This window comes from Orbicella faveolata, unplaced genomic scaffold (assembly GCF_042242905.1).
Source record: "Orbicella faveolata isolate gen_17 unplaced genomic scaffold, um_ofav_v1 contig_4, whole genome shotgun sequence".
Lineage (NCBI taxonomy): Eukaryota > Metazoa > Cnidaria > Anthozoa > Scleractinia > Merulinidae > Orbicella > Orbicella faveolata.
This window is the reverse complement of record NW_028301569.1, coordinates 9,857,275-9,879,417: the sequence shown is the minus strand read 5'-3', so window position 1 is coordinate 9,879,417 and position 22,143 is coordinate 9,857,275. Positions and strand designations below refer to the sequence as shown.

Here is a 22,143-nt window from a genome sequence, read left to right as displayed (position 1 = left end):
TATTTATTTTCCTGACACATTGCTACAGGGGAATCCTTGATTACAATATTTGCTTCATTAGCATAAGCATTCCAGTTACTGATGAAGCTAAAAAAAAAATCAGTTCTGAATATTGAAAGATCATAGCACCATTCACTCTGTCAATGAATTTGACCGCGATGTATTGAATCGTTTTCGTGCGACGCGGGTTTTAAAACCTCAAAATTTTACAAAGAATATGTGAGCTCATTAGCGCTTTTGCAGGTTTTGAAAGACAATTTCTCCTTGAACATTACACCCGAAGAGCTAAAAATTTCACATTGTGTTTAGTTTATTTGGAGTCAATCAAATTTACGTCATATGTTGCCTTCTGTGCGCGAAGCTGTATGCTAATGAGCCAAATGTAAACAATGGCCTCAGCAAGTATTCCTCTTTGGTACTTAAATCAAATTTCTTTGAACGCAGTAGTACGGCATTTAAACATCTTTTTCCACATCGCAACTGTCTCATAGTGGCTTTTTTTATAGTTCAGTCACAAGATATCGATAATTACTTGCAGTTCAGTCATAATTGTTTGTAAATTGTTTGGTTGATGAAGAAATTTAAGAAGCTATCGAAAAAAACACGAACACATGCTTTCAATAGTTTATAGAAAGGGACTTCGCTGCAACCAGTACTCTCGAGTGTCAAGTTCCTGCTAAATAACCCGTCTGTCATAATATCACAATGGCACGAATGAATATCTTTTGCAGTTTAAACCGGTAAAAAATATTATCAATATTTTGACATTTAAATTTTAAAGGACTGGATGAAAACATTTTCCTGTTTTCTTATTAAAGTCTACTCAACATAAATGGAATATTTTGAGAAAAATCAAAAGATTCTTGCGATGGTGTGCACAGCCACCAAACCTTCTATTTCATAAATTTAAGGTGGCAGTCAACCCCTTCGATGCTGAATTTCTTTTCAAGGGAAGAAGTTTGACTTAACGAACTGTCTTGTCCTTTACTTTTCTCCGAAAGAGGCAAATTTTTAAGTTTGCAAATTTTCTGAAAGTGGCTAGACCGTTGCATGCTGTAGAAACTTAAACGCTACGCACGTGAAGATTTCAAAAGAGCACACAGTCGATAAGAGAGAATTTAGCTGATAATGACACTAAAGACGTTATGAAGTTTTACCATGAATTATTGGGTTGTATTCGTGTATATTAAAGGTTAATGGAAAAAAAAACCCGTCCTTAGAAACTTCCAATATTAACCATGAATTAAAATATAAAACTTTAAGGTAAAAAGCTGTTAAAATTGAGTCTTAACGTTTTCGATCTGTTTGATCATCATCAGAGTGAATGCCAATTGTGAAGATTTAGGAAAGAAGATTAAGAAACACACGAATCCTAAGTTCTTAAAAAAAATCCCTGTTTTTCCTGAAGAAAGGCACCTCTATTTAACATCTTTCGTTTACAATTCCTTAATTAACTGCTATTGTTTTTCGAAGAGTTAATTACCGCTCCAAGCTGTCCAATCCTGGTGGCAGCGTGGCCGAGTGGCCAGCGCGTCGAACTCGCAATCCAGCGGTCCCGGGTTCGAGCCCACTACCTGGATTTGTCTCTTGGTAGCCACGAGTTCAAATCCTCGGAAGCGCTTGTAAATAGCCAACTGGTTTGCCTCCGGCCAGTTGGGATTCTTAACAATGTTATGTTCAATTTGAATTATTTGTTTCAGTAGTTTGGTCGGCCCCACTAGCCTTTGGTAAATAAAGGTTATTTATGTTTTCATTTATTATGGCCATTATCTTCGTACATGTTAACCGCTTACTATATATGGTAGTTCTTATTCACTGTAGGGCGGTCAAGACGCGATGTTATACAATCACAACCCCATGATTGTTATCAAAACTCATTGTTGTATCAAACTGCCTACTGTGGGCTCCTCATTGTTTAGAAACTATTGGAAATTTAAAACCAATTCCCTATTCTTATATTAATTTAAATTAGTATGAATATATATTATGGAATAATTTAAGAGCAAGATTTCTTCGCGTTTACCACCGAGCGCAAATTATGAACTTGGACATTTTAAAATAAGCAGCTTTTGTTGTACTTGTCTGAGTAGGCTGTCAATTTCTAATAAGAAAAATTAAGCGGCCCGCTTTATTTTTACATATTTTTTATTCAATACTTTTTTTGTAAAGTGTGCCTTACTGATCTAAGCGAAGAATATGGATAAGTTCTTTATATAAGCCAGAAAATTTGACAGATCATAAGAGTTACATAGCGGCATCACGAATATAACTTTATCTGATTCAGAGGCCTTTTCTTTATAGGCACATTGCTTTTAAGGTCAAGAAACATTCAGCCGCTTCTCTCGACTATAAAACCAACAGTTGATATTTTTCTCTGAAGTGATACAATGATAAAAAATGTATAGCCGTATATGTATGTTTACGATTTTGAATTTAAAACATACATCGGTTTAAAACTAATCCGTTGTTGTAATTAAATTGCATCCGTTCTGTAAGTTCTTTATTATAACACTGGTTCATAGTTCGGCATAAATGTAGTTCAAGAAAGATGTCTATCAAGAACTTAGGTAAACACTAATACCATTCAGCACGACTTGGGCTGTCACTGGCGTCAAAAATATTATGTAAACTTCACAGCAATGCTTTATTGCTTCCTCGACAGCAGTTTTCTTTTTGAGTGTTGAATGAACCTTGTACTGACACAGTAGCCAATGGGAGCGCTTGTTTTGAGGTAAAATATGCAGAAAAGCTCAAGTCATTCGGCTTAATCTGTTTGCTTTCAATAAGGCTTTCAACTCAGTTCTCTCTGCCAGTGTGAAGCGGAAGTCGACCATAACTCTTCTGAAATTGTTCAGAAAAACTCCGTGACAAATCTGTTTTCTGAGGTAAGAGATAGTTTGTATCGCCAAAGAGACAACCGATCTGGAGAGATCTTTTATGTTGTAGTTCAGCACTTGCACAGCATTGTCTGCCAAAGCTAGTCTAATTACAGAGACATAACACCGTACCGACAGGTCACCAAGGAGAGATCTCATTTACAAATTTGTAATTTTGTTTTTTACGTTCACGAAAACTCTGAACAACATTTTTACGATTTTATTTGAGCCAGGACCTTTCGGGACTTACGAATTAACTCGCAATTTGTAGTTTTCACTTAAGAAAAAAATAATTCTTCCCTTGTAGCCATAAAAGTTAATCTCGTTAGCGAAAGTCAAGTACTCGATTTTAAATTTAAATTTTCCTTTTTTTAATGAAAGACTTCAGTGGTACATAAAATAGCTGTCGCTGGCGCGTCGTAACAAAATACAATACAGCCCTATGAAAGAATACGAATACGTATTTATATATTTTTTTTTTTGACGCGCGACGAGACATACAAATAAACAATACTACAGCGAATTAAATACACAGCAGGTCTTGCCATACACAAGTGTCTCTGAAAATGGAACTAAGATTCTAAATGGCAGTGAAATTATTTACTTGCACATTTCAAAATAACGCCAGGAAATCGTTAAGATTTAGTCATTCTGTAATTTCAGAATGTAAAAATTTGCATCTGTCACTAGAAGTCGTGACATTCGCCCTTTTAGCTGTGTTGTTAAGATGGGTATTAAAACTAATTAAGAAAGGAAATGTCAGGTAAACAACGTGAAACGTCATATTTTAGACTTATTTCATGATCATATCAAATTCGTTTGGTTAACTTAAGGAAAACTAAGAAGGTCTAATAAATCATGGTATTAAAACCTTATGCAGTCATGTATCTATTGACTACGAGAATAATTAATGGTATTCTCGGAACCAAAACAGTTTATAAAAGGGGCATATCGAGGCCAGAAACGTTCAATCAAGTAATGAGTTTCTAACGTCATAATTTCTGTGTGGTGTTTTCCACATCCATAATTGCATATGATGAGCCAATATCGAGCCATTGTGCATTGCCGTTGTCCAGAATAAACAAATGTGTTGCTTGTTGGTCTGAAATCCAATTAAAATCGCCTTCTACGTGGCTAATGCGTGAATTAGGAGGAAAAATCAACAGTTGGCGCATGCAGAAATAGCTTTGAGAAATAAATAAGCTGCCAAAAAATTATATAATTAGTATTTTGCACAAATCGTTACTGCGCCAAATTTATGTGAATTTTGAAATTTGCTTATAGCAAACAAGTCGTTAAGTGAATGTTAATGATTAAGCACGATATTGTTAAGTAAAGATGCCCCCCCCCCACGTTTTAAATATATTTGTCTCCATTTACGTCTTCTTTATATGTTTATCAACATCACGAGTAACCATTCACTTATTTTGTTTACATAAAGTAATTTCTATACAATGAGGCAAAAAGGCAGCTTTTGGTTTAGAGTTAAAACCCAGTACTTCAACCTGTTTTTGCATTTGACTTCTCGAGTTCATTTTCATGTACAGATAAATAAATTCACAGTAGAAAGTTTACTTAATCATTGACACTGTTGGAGTTGCGGTTTCCTGTTGCTTTATTCTGTAGACGTTATTGTGTTTCCTGTGCATCCGACAAGGATGGAAAATAAGGCAAATTATTATGCATGTTTTTCATCAGCTTGAACATTCTAAAAGCATTGATTGTTTCCATAGATATGGAAATTCAAAGTAAAAATTTGAACCTGCGTTTAGGCGACAGGCTTGAAAAAAAAAAGCTACACTGTTTCGAATTCAATCTACTGCGACCGTATTTCAAGGTCACTGATGTCCTTTGCTGTCGCACAACTGAACGGCTGTGTGTTGCATTTTTGTATCACTGTGCTGCAAAAAAAACGCTCCGCTCCACTTATCACAAACAAAAGAGTTCCTTATTTGATGCAAATAGAGCCACAGAAACAAGAACCGGCGATATTGGCAAGCTGTCTCTCGAGTTGTAAATTGAAAGCAGTAGAACTGAAGACTCGCGCAAACGGCAGCCGGCAGGGCAAGCGACACGAGTCTGACAAAATCAGGTATTTTTATTACAACTACATGCTGTAGTTTTTGAACAGATAATTTGGCTATATTACAACATTTCCTCGCCACATGAGGGTAAACCGAAATGTGTTTATGACGTCCATTTAGACTAAATTGCTCAGTTCTAGTGTTTACTGTACTTGTACCAAGAAGCTAATTTAACTTGCACATTCTCATTTACTTTTTTACTGCAAAGCACGCAGCATCGAACTGGATGTTCTTTTTGATCCCGAAACAGTCTTGACTGAACATTGGTAATGGCTTTTAGGATCACAGAAATATATTCCACATTGTGATCGAAGGAGCAGATCAAAGTGTCCAAACATTACTGGCATAGTTTGGCTTCAAAACAACAACACGCTTAAACATGAATCGACATATTATAACTAATTTCGCTCTTTCTCTCAGCAATTCTGCCAGTTTTAAGCCTTCCTGATACACAAAATCCATAACTAATTTACCTAGAAGCAGTATTGAAAATTAAGGAAAGTGAAAAAGGAAATAGCTTTGTGACCTTCGAGACGAGAAAGTAAAATCATCTGTAGAACCGAATAATGAATATCATATCTTTTTTCTTTACACGTTGTTATTGTTCATATTTAATCCAGAACTCATCGATTCAGTAGACGAAACTAACAAAGTTATCAAATTTGCACTGAGCTGATATTTTTTGGTGCTGCATAAATTATTCTTAGTATTATTTTATCATCGAAATCAGGAACGGAGATTACCAACGGATTGCTGGCATTATAAGGTAAAAAATGCGAGCAGTTTTATTTTATCTGTTCGTATGTAATAATCGTAATTCAGAAAATGTGGCAGTTGCCGATTATGTCTGATGCTTATTTAAAAGCGGACGAATCAAAACAAAATTAGAAAAAAGCCCAGTTGAAGGAGAAAACTGTAAATTTAAAGTTCATTAGGAGTTCAATAACAGGTGGAGGTATTGTGTATTTGACTCAAATTAAAAAATGTAGAGTCTTGGATTTGTTCGATTCGTTGCAATCGACAGTCTGTCAGCATTAACAATGCAATGAATGAGAGATAAACTCGATTGGTTTGGGTTTGATTGGCAGCTCATTAAAAGCTTTAATTTAAAGTCTTATATGAAGCTTAATTTGTGAATGCTCTCATTCCTGCTGATTTATAAAGCGGTTTTCATTTGACTGTAGTAAAGCTAGTAATCACCCGTGCTAATCACCAGAGAAACAAGTAGTCTGGTGAACCAATCAAATTAAGCTCGAAACAAATACATGTAGCTGCGCGGAGCGCGAGAAAACGTGTGCGAGCGAAGCGCGGGAAAACGTGTGCGAGGGAGGTGTGATTGGTGTTGCACGTCACTTTCGACACTCGTGTCAAAACTGCATGTTTTTTACCTGTCTAAAATTTCTATTGTACAAGATCAAAAGATAATATTTTTAGGACAAAACTTTGTTGGAGTCACCAAACCGAATAATAAATAGTAAAGAAACACAACAGGAAAATAAGGAACAGAAGGAAAGGCGGGCCCTCATGCATCTGCATCAAATGTGTCGAGAAAGCGCTTTAAACGCTTTAAGTGCGGAAGAATTCCTTACATAACGGGAAGCCATATTTTACTTGTATGCACGACAATTCTGTTCCTTCCATGACAAGTCTACCAGGATAATTGGTCAAGACGGTACTTGTTTTAGGCAAAAAAGGGGAGGACTTCACAGTTTAATTTCATTTAGTCCTCCGTCGAACAGTACTATCGGCAAGTCCAGAATATGTAAATACAGATCGTTCTAGAAAAACGCGTTTTCTGATAATCATCATTGGGGGCATATGATGTTGTCATGATATAAAACTAAGAAATGATAATTTTAATTGTTTTGGCCATGACTCGTTCAAAAACATTTTATGAAAACAACGAAGAGTACTGAAAATTAATGAGGAGAAATCAATTAGACAGCGAACTAATATACTAAAATGGATCATTTCACTCAGGAAATAAAGATAAATTCTTTTTGTAAATGATCCTTCAGGATAGATTAATTTAATTCATGAAGTTTCCTTTTAAATCACCGGTCGCAAGATGCATATTATTTGTGAAATAACCGAACATTTTGGTACTGGATTATAGATATTACAAATTATTAGTTATTCTTAAGATGCTGTTTGCGTTACAAATAAAACCTGGGTGAAAAATAGACCTCACTTCCTGAGTATGTGAGCTTATATTTAACTCAAACGTATGTCTCACTGATCGGCAATTCAAACGAAAATATTAATTGAAAACCAATTTTATTTTCAAGGTTGAAACGTAGACTCAATAAGGTGCCGAAATGTATGCAAACTTGGCGTAAATAATGAACTTGCAGCTGTTGAGTTCAGCATATTGTAGGAGTCATTTCTTGTTGTTAAGAGCCTTTGTACGTCAATATATTTCCTTGGTGAAACGTTAAAGGCACCTTTAACTCCTCTCTCTAGCAAGTTACTCCTTACATGCCCTAGAAAGGTCAGTCGCTTTTGCTATCTTTCCCAAGAGTACGTGACGAACATTTTAATTTATCCTTGCAACTTCTTCGTCATGGTCAAGGGGACAGGTGATCAGAGACAAAGGCAAGTTGTTCACTGAGAGATTGTTTTGGTGTATTAGCGAATTCTCAACACTATACAATTGGCAATCGTAAAGGGAATTCACTTTTAGAAACTGGGACTCGAATGTTCCCTTGATTGTTCAAAAATACTTGGGTCGCCTTGCCACAGTCTGATCAACTTTCCGATTTACAAAGCACTTTTCTTTGCCAAAAATTCAAATATAACTCGATGAAGGAATATTTGTGCCTAAGATAGCTCAGTCTTCGTTTCTTGTATGTTCCCCTAAGAGAAATAATTCGAATTCTACACACCTTATTCGATGCCAAGACAGAAAACATTGCGGGTTTTTCACTAGTTTCGTGGTATTTCGAGAAATTAGTAAAATGTCCGCAAGTATTATCTCCAAAAAACATCGAATAGATTTCTCGATATCTCAGCTCCAAAATGAAGAATAAATGTACAGAATGAGAACAGTACTGTTACGGTCTCACATTTGCTTCTTCTCTTGGCCAGTACATGCATCTTCACATGGCGTAATAGTAAAATAATAATTCTATAACTACTTTTTATTTTTTTATTTTTTGTGAATTTTCTGCTACATTAAGACAAATACAAGTCAGATATTCCCGAATAATTGAAGACTTTCCAGCTTTCTGTTTTTTGTTTTTTTTCGCAATCTATCTAGTGCACATTACGAATTCCCGATCTATGTATGTGGTACTGATAAACTTTGTGGAAATTAAACGGATAATTTAAATCATTCGGTTGCTTTTAGGATAAAAGGTTATTTAACGATATTTATCTTGGCAAAATTCAAATGTTTCTAGAAGGTGTTCGTGATCAGTAAGACTACAGAAACCTCTTCGCTTCCAGACTGTCGCTCTGTCATCATATTTGATCGCTTGGAGGTTGAAAGGGTTCAAGCTGAATAATAAATTCTGAATATTTGGTTAAAATGCAAAGGAACGTTAAGTATATTTTATGATTTTCTAACCGAGATATGATCGTGATGAATACCTGTCACGGAAAAATAATTATAATGATCATTGACCTCAAATTAGAGGTTGAATTCTCATGTGTATTTGGCTCTAACGAATAAACATTTATCAACCCTTCCTTTGATAAAAACATATTCGGTGTCCTGAATAACGCGACAAGACCCCTTAGTGAAATTAACTTAACACGGTGGGGAAGCCTCGATAGGTGACGGTTAAAAAGAAAGCCTTTTGACTGAAAATGATTAAATTAGCTATTTTACGGTTGATGTAAATAAGAAAAGTCGGCGAAGTTTTGAACTTATTTTTCGAATGTGACAACGTAAATTTAAGTTCTGAGATAGTTAATCGTAAAATCACATTAAGAACTTTACGTGCGTTTTAAACAATTAGGGAAAAATTATTTAGGACGAAACTGAATAACATAGCGAAGTTAACCATCAAGTCCTATATGTTCGGTGGTTAATTTCTTAAGAACAATTACCGCGCCAAGTGATAGTTGTACGAGGAGACAATAATACGCTGCTAAATATGAGGTAATCGATATTTAGGAATCTCCTATCTTAATGTAACTCTCTTCCGTCGACGGCTGACGATAGAATTTACCCTTGTAAGAATGGTAAGGGAAACAGTTCTAATTTAAAGATGCTGAATCCAAAAGAACAAGTACGGTTGTTTGCTGATGTTTAAATCAAGAAGGTGGAGACACATCGACAACAGTCAACTTGTAATTCTACTAAAATTGCACTCTAGACGTAAGGCGAGTGAGGTGAGTCATAATGTGCCGGTTTGCTATATCTCGAGGCTTGAAGACCGGTATCTGTTGAACTGTAACAAGGAGACAAATAGGATCCATGTTCACGTCCTCTACCGTTTGACAATTTTGATATCATTCCTGATTGCAGAAAGAGAACAAAAATCCAGTGACAGTTAGGACAGTCTGAGATCTAGAAATTCACCTAATTTCTGCAGCTGTATAACTTGAATGGTTCCAAGCGCTGTCCATAGCGAATATTAAATTTTCGAAAAAAAAAAAAAAAAGAAAAAAAAGCGAGATGGTCCAATTCAGTGGATGTATTTTTTCGTTAAAACTGATTTTGTTGAAAACGCTTAAACGGTGCCTCTCGACAGGCCTATGGTTTCTCTGTGTTTAATTTAACTGAAAATTTATGTAAAATGACATTAAAGTTTTTAATGTATCCTAATTTAGACTACAATTTTCGTTAACTAACTAATCGGCCGAATAATACCGCTTTGGAAGTGCTTTTATCATGTATGCAAACTTTATTGGATCTCCACAGGGGGGCTATTCAAGAACAATTAAGACACCTCTTATTCCGACCTCTCTCTGTGTAAACGTTTTTGCTTATTTTAACCAATTGTCTACAGCTTGTTCAGCGGTTTTCTTCGGAAACGCCAACGCTTTTCAAAATATTGATTTGTGAATCAACTTCCGCTTTCCAAAATTAAACTTCTGTAAACTTTAGCGCTGGGTGATCGCTTTACAAGTGGAATCCATATGCTTGGAATAGTCTTTGACCAACGATCGTAAAACTACATTTGAAGATTTGTCGTTCGAAGCTTTAACGGTAAGAACATAATTTAGTTAAGACATCAGGCCCTAGTTGTTCAAACCGTGGTTAACGCTATCCACTAGATACATCACCATTCAGCGGATAGCTTGGCTTATTTTGTGAACACTTATCCATTGGATAGTAATTTATCCGGTGGAGAGCGTTATCTAACCTTTGAACAATTGGATCCAGCTTTAAGCTGGAGTAACGTTACAGAAATGTGGCCGGCAAAGAACAGTTTTAACAATTCGGTGAAAACCTTTCCATCTGGCAAACAATTTTGCTGCTTCATTGCTATATCACTCACACTTTCAACTGACTGATGAATTAACAATATGAAAATTAATTCGGTAAGGAGAGATAGCTTAATAAAATAGCTTCGGTTTGGCAAAGGCATCTCGGCTAACGAGGCCGTTTATCACTTGATGTAACTCATATTAAATTAGCTAGATTGAAGAAAAGAGGAAAAGGCCGAGCAGACTTTACAACGTTAAGGCCTCAGGGAAGTGATAGGAAGATAGCTAACGGAAGCGCTAAGATAAAAGCACTTTGCTGCTAATAAGTCTTTGAGGGAGATTAAAAGAACAGGTGAAAGCAGGTAGAAATTAAGCTCAGTTCCCACGAAGTATAAAATGAATAGAAGGAAAATTTCCCTTTGTTATCTCCGTGCAAATAAAATTATGTTTAAAACATAATCAGACCATACATTAAGATGTCGCAAAATTTTTGAATAGCAAAGATACATCAGTGGCCAAGGAAATAAAAGTAAGCACATGTCGTGTTAGAATGTTAGCCTCGCTTTCGGATTATGTTGAACACAGGATATCAAAAAGTGCATGTTGGCACGTGTATCAGAAGAGAGTGACAAGTTTAGACGTGTGGACAGTTTGACACTTATGGTCAGTAATGTTATACGAATAAATAGAAAAAAGCAGGTTGTGTTTGTCTATTAACTGGAGAAAAACTTGAATGTTTAAACGGACTGACATAAAAGGAACAAGTTAGAAAACGTGTTGAATTGTGCGTCAAAACCTAGCTCACGTACCTATCATAAGCGAAAAATATTTTAACACTGAGTCATCGGCAACACGATATCTATTACAGAACCGTTATCCAGACCGTCCCGGTAGGTTTTTGGTAGTTTATAGTAATTCTGATAATTGATGATCATTTTTGCTTTCGCCTCGACGCTATTTTCTCGCCAAGGGTAAACGTCTGGTACACTTAAGTGAATTATTTACCGTTCTCTTCGTTTTACTGTTCGCAGAGGGATAGATTACAAAAGAGGCAAAAAAACATTGATGTCAGGAACATTAAAGAATAGAATATTTTGGGTGGTTTATAACAATTGTGATACTTAATGACCATTTTGTTTTCGCTTTGATGTTATGGCCATTTCTTCGCCAAAGGTACACTTGTGTAATACTGAATTATTTACAGTCTCTTTTTTGTTCACTATTCACACAGGAACAGCTTGAAAAAACAAAGGAACAAAAGCGAATAAGAATATATCTGATAATTTAGAATAATTGTGATGTTTGATAGTCATTTTTGTTTTCGCCTTGCCATTTTTTTCGCCAAGGGCAGCAAACGTGTAATATACTGAATTATTTACCGTTGTCTTTTTTTTTTGCTCTTCGCAGAAGAACATCTTAAAAACACGTCGATTTGAGGAATATTAACCAATAGGAAATTAAAGCCACAGGAAAGTTGACAGACGGCTTGGTGAATGACACTGCAGTCTAAGAATAGAAGCGGCAAACTAAGAACCGAGAGGATCGACAAACGTGTCACAATAAATGTCAGCGGACGGCGGTTCTGCACCTGGGACAGCACGCTGAAGAAATATCCAAACACGTTGTTAGGCAGCGAAGCCATCAAGCTCTACTTCGACGATGACAAGAAAGAGTACTTCCTTGATAGAGATCCACACATGTTTAGATACATTCTCAATTTCTATCGTGACGGAAAACTGCACTATTCCTACGAGGATTGCCTGGGTGCTTTTCACGAAGAGCTACGCTTTTATGGAATTGATATGGATAACTTGAACGATTGCTGCTGGGAAGAATGTTACAACCTGTCGAAAAAACTTGGCCCCAAAAGTGAAAAACAGCCAAACTGCGCATGTGCTGAACCGCATAGAAATAAATCATTTCTTCGTAAATGGTTTTGGAATCTTCTTGAAAATACCGAAACGAACCGCTTAGGAAAATGCGTCCAGAGCTTCATCGCAGTTCTCATATATCTTAGTGTTGTCTGTACCATTATTGAGACGGAGCGCTGCTGCAAGGATAAAACGTGCGAGGAGAAATACCCTCAAGTATTTTTCGTCATTGATGCTTTCTGCATGAGCGTTTTCACAGCTGAGTATATTCTTAGATTTTACGCGGCTGACCAACGTTGGAAATTTATCATTAACAAGATGAACATTGTGGATTTACTGGCCGTTGCGCCTTTTTATGTCATTCTTTTATTCAAACATATCTCGCCCGATTCTTCGACCGCCGTGGAGAACGCCAGCGGTTTGATGGTCCTACGCATGCTCAGAGTGTTCCGGATTTTTAAGCTTTCGCGCCATTCCAAGCACATGCGGCAGATGGGAAGGGCTTTGAAGCGCGCTGTTGTCGATCTGGGGTTTTTGTTCTTCGCGTTTTTATTGATGAACATGGTGTTTTCAAGCGTGTTGTATTACATCGAACAAATGCAGGCGGAGGAGACAAAATTCAAAAGTATTCCGGACAGCATGTGGTATACGATCATCACCATGATGACTGTAGGGTAAGTCAGTATGAGCCAAGATTAAAATTTAAATTCTCCCTGCAGGTTGCCATCCGATCTCGTTGGGTGATTTAGGAGAATTCCGTTGTTCATCAAGGCAGTGTGAAGAGTCGATCATTACCCTTATTCTCAACACCTGTTTCCTCGATATTGTAGCCATTTTGTGACGTTATCAGGAGGAAAAAAGCTGAGGAGATACGTGTATCATTCGAAAATGCTAAACAAAAGGTCACCCCCACCAAATGCAATCGTCATAACTCCCCCCCCCCCCGACCAAAACGAATCACGTTCCCTCTTTGACTAAGTTGATTTCAAACTCTAGGCTACGAGCAGTCAGTTTTTGTTCCTAAAATCCTCCGCTCTTCCGGAAAAGTTAACAGCATGCAATAGCCTAGTTTCGAATTGTTTTTACGTGAAAGCCTGGTAACTATTTTAGAGCATCAAGACGACGCTCAGGGGAATAACTCATCAAGATGGCGGACAATGAAAGTTCTTCGTTCGTAAGTATGAAAGTCCCAGAGCTACAGAACTTCCTAAAGGCGGGAGACATTCAAATAGCTGTGGATGGAAAGAAAAGGAAAAGGGCTGAACTGCTGGAGCTTTGCAAAAATGCAGCCGAAATGAAGGTGCCAAAAGTTGATGAAGAAATAGAGCTACAGGAAGACTTGATCAAATCGAAGATCACCCCGACAGGAGGAAAATTACTTCCCCATCCACTTTCGCTTCAGTTTTGGACCCATAACTTTACTAATATTCCAGACTTCAGGTTTCGCCCCGTTTACTACCTTTTTTATTCCACACAAGGTCTTGACGATGTCTTTGGTGTCGAAATGCTGAGAACTTATGTGTAGCTTCGCGATAGACTGAAACTCCTACTCCTTGTCAGCTTGCCGGCTTAAAGGTGCTCCATTGCTTTCGAAGCTTTTTCACGCTCGGAAAAGCAAAAAAGTTGAGGTCTGGTTGCTTTTTGGAATTGTTTTTGCACACGGAAATGGCACAATACCTGATTTTCACCTGTTTTGCTTTCAAAATAAGCGCCTTTGTCTTGTCCTTATTCCCCTGAGCCTCGTATTGATACTCTAAAATAGTTACCAGGCTTTCACGTACGAACAAGTCGAAATTAGGCTATTGAGACTGCTTACAGTTGATCTAAACTTTAACCATTTTTTCACCCTGCGTGGGTGCCTCGACTTATGATCAGCGCAAATTGAAATCTCATCCTGATGAATTTACAGGAAATGTCACGGTTTACGCATCTTAAAAGGTTAAAATATTTCAAGTTTGTCGTTTGCAATCCATTCGTCCTTGTTAAGCATCCTTGTTTCTGTATGGTTTGTTATTATCTCTTTGGTGTTTTTCTAATTTAGTAAACTACTATTTTCAGGTTTCTCTTAATGTAAAAGTTACTTTGTACGTGGCCAAAATAACTCAAAATACCGTGACTAGGCTTCTTTAACACCTGTCGTAATGTGTAATAATGGACGTTGTAGACTAGGTTTTGAACTTGTTTTTCCAGGTATGGTGACATGATTCCTATCACGACTCTGGGCAAGATTCTAGGCTCCCTGTGCTGTCTCTCTGGAATAATTATGCTTGCCCTTCCTATACCGATTATACAGGAGGGAAACTTGGAAATCAGGGAATCTTAAGTGTAAACAACAACGACAACAACGACAACAACAACAATAACAACAATAGCAACAGCAGCAGCAAGGAAAACAAGCTAGTGCCCAGTCGATGATATGTAGAAGACGAATTTATACCAATAGGCCATTTTACTGTTGTGTGCTTAGTTACCTGGCCTATGAATGTAAGCGAGGCTGGAGGTGACCTTGCTTTGATACAGACCTCACTGCTTTTCTCATGCAAATGCAAACTAGTCAGCACAAGAACAACTTGATTTACACAACAAAAGCAGTGAGGTCTGTATCAAAACAAGGTCACCTACAGCCTCGCTACCATTCAAAGGCTAGGTCACTGAACAGACAACTGTAAAATGGTCTATTATACAGGAGGGAAGCTTCGAAATCAGAAAATCTTAACTGTAAACACCAACCACAACAGCAACAACAGCAGGAAGTAAAACAAGCCAGTTTCCACTCAGTGATATGCAGAAGACGCCTTTTGAAATGAGCACGTTGTTACGACACCTGGCTGTCATCGATTACCCTAGACCAGAGAGCGTCATCGGTAATAAATTAGTATCGGGCGCTTTATATTCAACCAAAAATTCAGGACCGTTCAAACCGTGGCCCAATACTATGGAAATTTTCTTGGAAAGTTTCAGGAAAACCTGAAAATTGTTGAATTTCTGAAATGTGAACTATTGAACCGAGAAATTTGGGCAGGAAAATTGAATGGAACAAAATTTTCTGGGAAATTAGGGTCTGTGTTTCGAGGTTGACCTCTACCCCTGAAATTCGGGAAAATGCTGTTCCATTCGAACTGGCAATTCTCAAAAATTCAAAGCAATTTTTTACTCGAATGAAAGCGCCCCCCGCCTCACTACATCTGGACGATAAGGAACATCATGAAGCGTTTTGTAATGGACTACAAAAATTCGTTATCCAAATTGTATTCACTTGATTCTGGAGAACTCAACAGAACACAGATTGACCAGGCTCTAAAAAATCTCGACTTGATTACCTGTGAGTCTAATGTGTAAGATATCGTTTCATATAAAGACCTTATTTCTAGGAAAATATAATATTTTGATGCCAGTCATGTCTTACGTTCCCGTCCTATTGCGGGAAGACCGACATGCATTATAGTTGCAGAGTGTAACAATATATTTTATTTTAAAATTCATTGTGATTAAATTCAAATTTGCAACGATTTGCTGTCATGTAGTTTTTTTTAGAAGGGTGTCAACGTATAAACAGCTGCCAAATGCAGACGTCCATAAAAAAGTGAAGACTATTTTACATTTTAAGCTGTTGAACTGGCCAATCGGCGAAGAGAATGGATGAAATGGATTAAGAAAACGGAAAACAGTAAAAAGATTTAGATTTGTAAATTTCAATTGATATACATTGTTTTAAACCACGCAAACTGTTTAATTTCTCCCTTTGACTGTGCTGGATACCAAGGCATCAGTTGAGGAACTCGACACACGTATATAAATGAAAAATCAACACTGACATCGTCAATCTGAGACTGTGCGACGTTTAATCTGAATGCATGATGCGAGTAGCCGCGTAGACATACATTATCAGGCCGATGGAACATTCGGATCTGAATGGGTTATCCAAAAGGAAATGTAGCTGGGAAAGGCAGCAGTGAAAGATCAGTGAAAGATCGACTTTCATATCATATCAGTGTCGTTACATTCACCGCGCGGGTTAACCAAAACCCGACATGAATGAGGATAGCAAGCCATTGATATTTCCTTCAAGTGTGAACGACGACACTCAAGAAAAGAAGGAAAATATTTCACAATGGTGGGATCGTTTCAAAAAGTGGGCATTTCTCATTTTAGCAGTTGTCGTTGGTCTTTTCGATGTAGTAGCGGATTGGCAGAATTTTATAAAATACGTTTCCAAGCCCGAAGATTTGAAGGAGTTTGTAACAACTGTGGCCGTGTTTTATTTTCTCTTTTGTTGCTTTATTGGAGCGGGCATTTATTGCTGGGACGTATGGCTGGCGTGGCGTGAATTCAAAGGTTATTTTGACGAAGAGGTTCTCAGCCGTGATTTGAAATTACGAGATCGCGTTTACAAAGAGAAAATGTATCTTTCTCTTTTGACGATACTGCTCGAAGATTTCCCATGTTTCCTGTTGAATTTCTTCATCGTTTACTGCGATTCTCCTGAAGATGTTGATGAGCAATTGTTTCACCTTGCCTCTTGGCAGACATTGTCTCTCATATCCTCTCTTGTGAGCGTTGTGTTTTCGTTCGGAAGATTGGTATGGCTAAATTATAAGTACGGTAAGATTTTCGGTTGCGCACCGAAAGGTGACATACTTTCAAGCTGCTGCGTGTGGACTAACTCGCTATTCGCGTATTTAGCACTGGCAGCCATGTTGTATTTCTTCTTTGGGCGGTATGTTCCAGAGTTAGTGTCCTTCTCTGTCCGTCAAGCTAAGCTACCACAAGGGCCGAGAAACGTCAACATTGTACCTGTTACGAAGGCAATAACATTTGAAATCCACGATGTCTATCATTTTAACGATAGAAAAGAGTTTAGAACACGCAAGGTAAACAAGACTCTGTTTCATGGCGTTTTCTCGAGCACTCTAAAAACAACACAAAGTGAAGGAATCTGGTTAAGACAGGATAAAAGATGTTGTGATATCTTCTATCACGTAAAACCAGAGATAATAATGAACCACGTATGGAATCCTGAGAAAGGCAAATTTGATAATTCGACGACAGAGTTTTATTGGCAATGGAAGGACAAAAACTGCTCGGCTGTTAAAGATAACAGTGGCACAGTTGTTATGACATCTTGTCTACCACTATGGTTTGAGATCGAGCCGGTCTGGTGTAATTTTACTTACAGAATTGTTTACGATCAAAAGAAGTTTGTTACGTTTTATAATGTGGCAAACATGACCGAGAAAACTTGTACACCAGTGCGTGAAGACTGGATCACTGCTGTTATAAAAGATAACGGCACTGACGCGAAGCGATGGAGCTACTGTGAAAAGGCGGCAAGAAAATGGAAGCCTGTTTGGCAACGAGACATTGTAGTCTGCTAGTCCCGATTGTAAATTGACAATGACTTCATGATAAATCGATCCAAAGCCGTATCAAGTGATATGCTTATTTGCTCATCCATATTATGCGTATCAAGTTCAGTCGAACCTCTCCACAACGGCCACCTTGGGGACAAAGGAAAGTAGCCGTTGTAGAGATGAGGCGTCATGGGGAGGTAGGGGTGTAATATGACCTCTGCTTTTTTTCCGCGGGATGCAGCATTTTATTTATTTAGTTTTTTTTAAACCAAACTGTAACTACATATAAATACGTCAAAAGTCTGCATACGAACCAAGTGGCCCATCAGGCCGGCCCTTTTGTCCTGTTTCTGAAGCAAGAAGCGACTAGGAGTATTTCTACTCCCCCCTCGATGGGTTGCTGGTCCATCCCAGGGTTACCGCAAGCATTAAATTTGCGGTTCTCATTTATACACCTGGGTGGAGAGACACTGTGAGAGTATAGAACACAACAGAATATCCTCGGGCAGGACTCGAACCCGGACCGTTCGATTCGGAGGCAAGCGCACTAACCGTGCGGCCACCGCGCCCCCACAACAAATCTATAAATACGTAACACAATACAAATATATCAATAAAACAGAAACCAAACAGCAACAGAAACGACGACGCGACGTGCGTTACGGATCAAATTTCGTGACCTTTCAAAATTAAAACAATAGCGGGTTTTGCGTACACTATTTGTCAGTCGTTGATTAACTGGCCGTTGTCCAGAGGTTATTTTGGCAGTTGGAACGCGCTTTAGCTGGTGGCTGCTGCCGTTAATTGTTGAAAGGCGGCGGTTAAAGAGAGTTTTAAAAGTTAACTTGAGAGTGAATGTATGGACTGTCTGCCGGGGCAAAAATAAGCTGATGTAGCAGCTCTCGCAAGGTCTCACAGGAATGGCTTGCTACCCTTTGAGAGAACAATAGAACAAACAACAGAAACAATGCCCCTAGCCCTAAAAGAACAACAGCTGCTAACATTGAAGAGAATTACAAGCTTACGAGAGCAAAATATTCGTTTATGAGAGAGTAAATAGTCTGACTGCCATGATCGAATACGGCTCTCAGGGAAAGCGAACTATTAAAGTTACATATCTAATTACGTTATAATTCTGCTATTTAAAACCAAACGATTTACCTGTGTTTCAGTGTTGTCGTTTTGAATGGGATTTCCATCAGATCGAGCGAAAGCGATTGAAGAGTGCGGCTTCCGGTATGATTTCCAAATGTTAACTATTTATTCTGCTTGGGACAATTCTCTGGTTTCAACTTCCACTTGACATCTAGACACCCGGGGAGGGGGGGGAGGGGGTACTCCCATATATTGGCTATATAGGTATGTGCGGCCCCAAGGGGTAGGGTTTTTCAGTCGTTTTGGTCATAAATAGGGTTTCCATTTTGGATATTTTGGTCTTAAATAGGGTATGGTTTTAGCACTCTAGTCTTGAATTACGAATTGGATATATTTCTTAGAAGAAGCTACTTTTCATCGTTATCAATAAGAACGTCAACAAACTCCCTTCATAACTTATGTTTAGGGCAACTGTGCCAGCCGCAACGGTCATAAATAAATAGAGTATCGAATTTTTGGCCAGGTCATAAATAGGATAGCGAAAATCGCAGATTTTGGTCATAAATAGGGAAAGATTTTTGGGAGGTGGTCCGCACACCCCCACCCAACTTTTGTGGGAGTACCCCCGGATCTAGACACCAGCTGGTACAGTAGAACGGAAAGAACTCGTCTCGGTTGCACATTCCTTCCAATTAAAATCATTTTGTTAGAATTACATTTTATTTGTTATAATATAGCTGTAAAGACTGTAAAGCTCTCGAGTTCTTGTGGAAAAGTGAAGCTTGGTTTCGGCCGGCAAAACTGGTAGACTGTGCGTGACATAGTAAATGTCATTATATGCATGATTAACAACTATTACAGTTACAAACCATAAGAAGGTATGTAGCCTGAGAGCAGGCTCACGTTGGAGCACAAGCGCGAGCGGCGTAGACGCGAGTAGGAAATCGAGCGGCGAATCCACGAGATGAGAAGGTGACTCTCTCTTGGCGCCTCTTCAACGTAGGATCTCTTGTAGATTCTACGTTGGCAGCGTTTATCGTATGCGGTCCCTTGCAGTTTCTGGGTTCTTCACCAGACCCCTTCCCTCCGGATCGCATTGCTCTTCGCCGCTCGCGCGCGTGACTCAAAGGTGAGCCTGCTCGCTGGCTTAAAGGTATGCAAAAAGTGACACTGTTATTGCTGATTTTCAGTGTCACGCAATTCAAAATAGATCAAAATAAAAATCAAAACCGGTCAATAGATTAAGTCCAGAATCTGGGAAATGAAAGAAGGTAAATATGCAAAGACTCTCGCCAAAATTCTGGTCACAGCAATTTTTCTTATGCGAGATATGCGGAGAAATTTTTTACCCAAATTTATAGAGATTTGTATGGAGACGCCATGCTGGTGCCCATCCGTATGGGCACCGACATGGCGGCCGGAAACCGACAGAAACATCTGTCACTGAGTTTTGCTACAAAAGCGTGAATTTATCCCTCGAGGAACTCTAAAACATTAAAATAATACTTTTTGTAAGACATGAACTGTTCAGATAGCCAAGTTCCCCGAAATAAGTCACTTTTTTAACCATCATGACAGCTCTCAAAGCCGTCATATAAATGCCGCGTCGCGTAAAAGCTTAGAAATTCAAGCGTAGTGTATCACAAAACCAAGAACCCATTCGGAGCGAAAATTTGTATGAATATTAGTTTTCAGCTGCTCTTATACATCATTTAAGTAAAATCTCAGGAAGATCAATAGTTTTGTAGTTCGAATTTTAGTGACGTCATGTGAAAACCAGCTATACCTTTTCCGAAGCCGCTACGCGCTCGACTCGCAGCTCAATGGAGGATCGGGTTTCCCTATAGAACAGTCGCGCGTAAAGATATTCAATTTGGTTTCAGATGTGGTTTCCCAGGATCCAATGAAGAGATTCGTAACCAGGCTAAAAATATATATAAATATAAATTACTTTATTGAAGTGTCGAAGTGGTTTATAGCACTACTGTGCTAATTGGGGACACTGAAATAAGCCGACAAAAATATTGTAAATTGAACACAATTTTTTTGAAAAAATCCCGACTGGCGGGAAGTTGACCAGTTGGCTATTTACAAAGCGTGGAGGAGTTGGATCCTCAGAATGAATGTCAACCAACATTCCATGATGGCATTAACCTGGGCGCCGGAAGGAAAGAGAAGACGCACGCCCAGAGAAACCTGGCGAAAAACCGCAGAGAAAGAAAAGACAGCCTTAAATTTGGGTTTTACGTCGTGGAGCGTGGCAACAATGGTTACATGTACACTAGCCTGCGTAGCTTAACGGTTTTGAGTAATTTTTAAGGCGGCTTTGGCGCTCGTTATCGTGGCTTCGCCGCTTTCTTAGCGCGCTCGAACTCCTTAAAAACCGCCAAGCTACGCAGGCTGTGGTTACACGAGAAGGAATAGCATGACGAAGAGAAATTTTCGCTGGGCACATAGATCGCCGGTGATTCTGGATAAAAGTCAAAGTCAGTGGTTTCTCGGGTAATTGGACCTCTTGGTTCCACGTGTTTTTGGCCCCACTAAGAAGGTGGGCGACATCTCACTAGGCCGGACCGTTTGGGAATCTTGCTACATGCCTATACTATCCGGCTTTGAGATGACAAAGGAAACTGTGTTTTACCGTCTGTTTTGGGTTATACAAGTTTTCTGTTTTTTTTTGTTTTGTTTTTTTTTTAGGCTGATTCATCGTTTTGGTGTTTCGCTATCCCGGGTTCGCGATATCGAATTGCAACGTAATTCGTTACTTCAAGAGACCAGTGAACTATACTATGAGGGCGCCCCGACCCAGCAAATTTCATCCGTCGATACAAGAGAGTCTCGGGAGGCAAAAAGGTAAAGGGGTATGGTCTGTATACGAGCCAAGTGGCCCATCAGGCGCGTGCATATCCGGTTTCTGTAGCATGAAGCGACAAGGAGTATTTCTACTCCCCCTGGATGGGATGCTAGAGCATCGCAGGGTTACCCCAGCATTTCGCCCCTACCCATTTATACACCTGGGTGGAGAGAGGCACTGTGAGAGTAAAGTGTCTAGCCCAAAAACACAACACAATGTCCACGGCCAGGGCTCGAACCCAAATTCCGATTTTGACAGTTGACGCTTAAATGTTAGGGCTTTTGACGGTTAACGTTTATCAAGAGGAAATTTCGTCTGTGAGTTGAAGTTAATATTAACTTTTGTATTTTTAAGTAATAACCTTTGTGTTTTGGAGGTCGTCTTGGACTGCGGATGAACTAAAGTGAAAATTTTTACTCTAAGGCCTCTAATAATATCAGAATATATAGCCCAGATCAAATCTTTTAAACCGTGGAAATCGATCAAAATGCTGTTTAAAAGCTCCAGTGCGCTTTTGGTCCTCACCAACGGATTTCGCGTCTTATATCGCTCGATTGGTTTGTCTTCTGCTTTGCGATAGAAGCTCCCCGTGGCTTTCATGCCGATCAGGACTCTCGACATGATCTCAACTTG

The 22,143-nt window shown here is 38.7% G+C and overlaps 1 protein-coding gene across 3 annotated transcripts; it reads left to right on the top strand.

Moving 5' to 3' along the window:
* The first annotated feature begins 2,789 nt into the window (after positions 1 to 2,789).
* LOC110046269 (A-type voltage-gated potassium channel KCND3-like) lies at positions 2,790 to 15,719 on the top strand. Of its 3 annotated transcripts, none has more exons than XM_089276376.1 (3): positions 2,790 to 2,885; positions 11,747 to 12,884; positions 14,401 to 15,719. In XM_089276376.1, exons 2-3 carry the CDS (start codon positions 11,833 to 11,835, stop codon positions 14,531 to 14,533), a joined length of 1,185 nt encoding a protein of 394 aa, XP_089132502.1. In that variant the 5' UTR covers positions 2,790 to 2,885; positions 11,747 to 11,832; the 3' UTR covers positions 14,534 to 15,719. The 3 variants fall into 3 exon arrangements, with proteins under 3 accessions (XP_089132502.1, XP_089132501.1, XP_020607619.1); XM_089276375.1 differs by lacking the exon at positions 2,790 to 2,885 and adding an exon at positions 4,664 to 4,968; XM_020751960.2 differs by lacking the exon at positions 2,790 to 2,885 and adding an exon at positions 11,144 to 11,229.
* Positions 15,720 to 22,143: the final 6,424 nt, after the last annotated feature.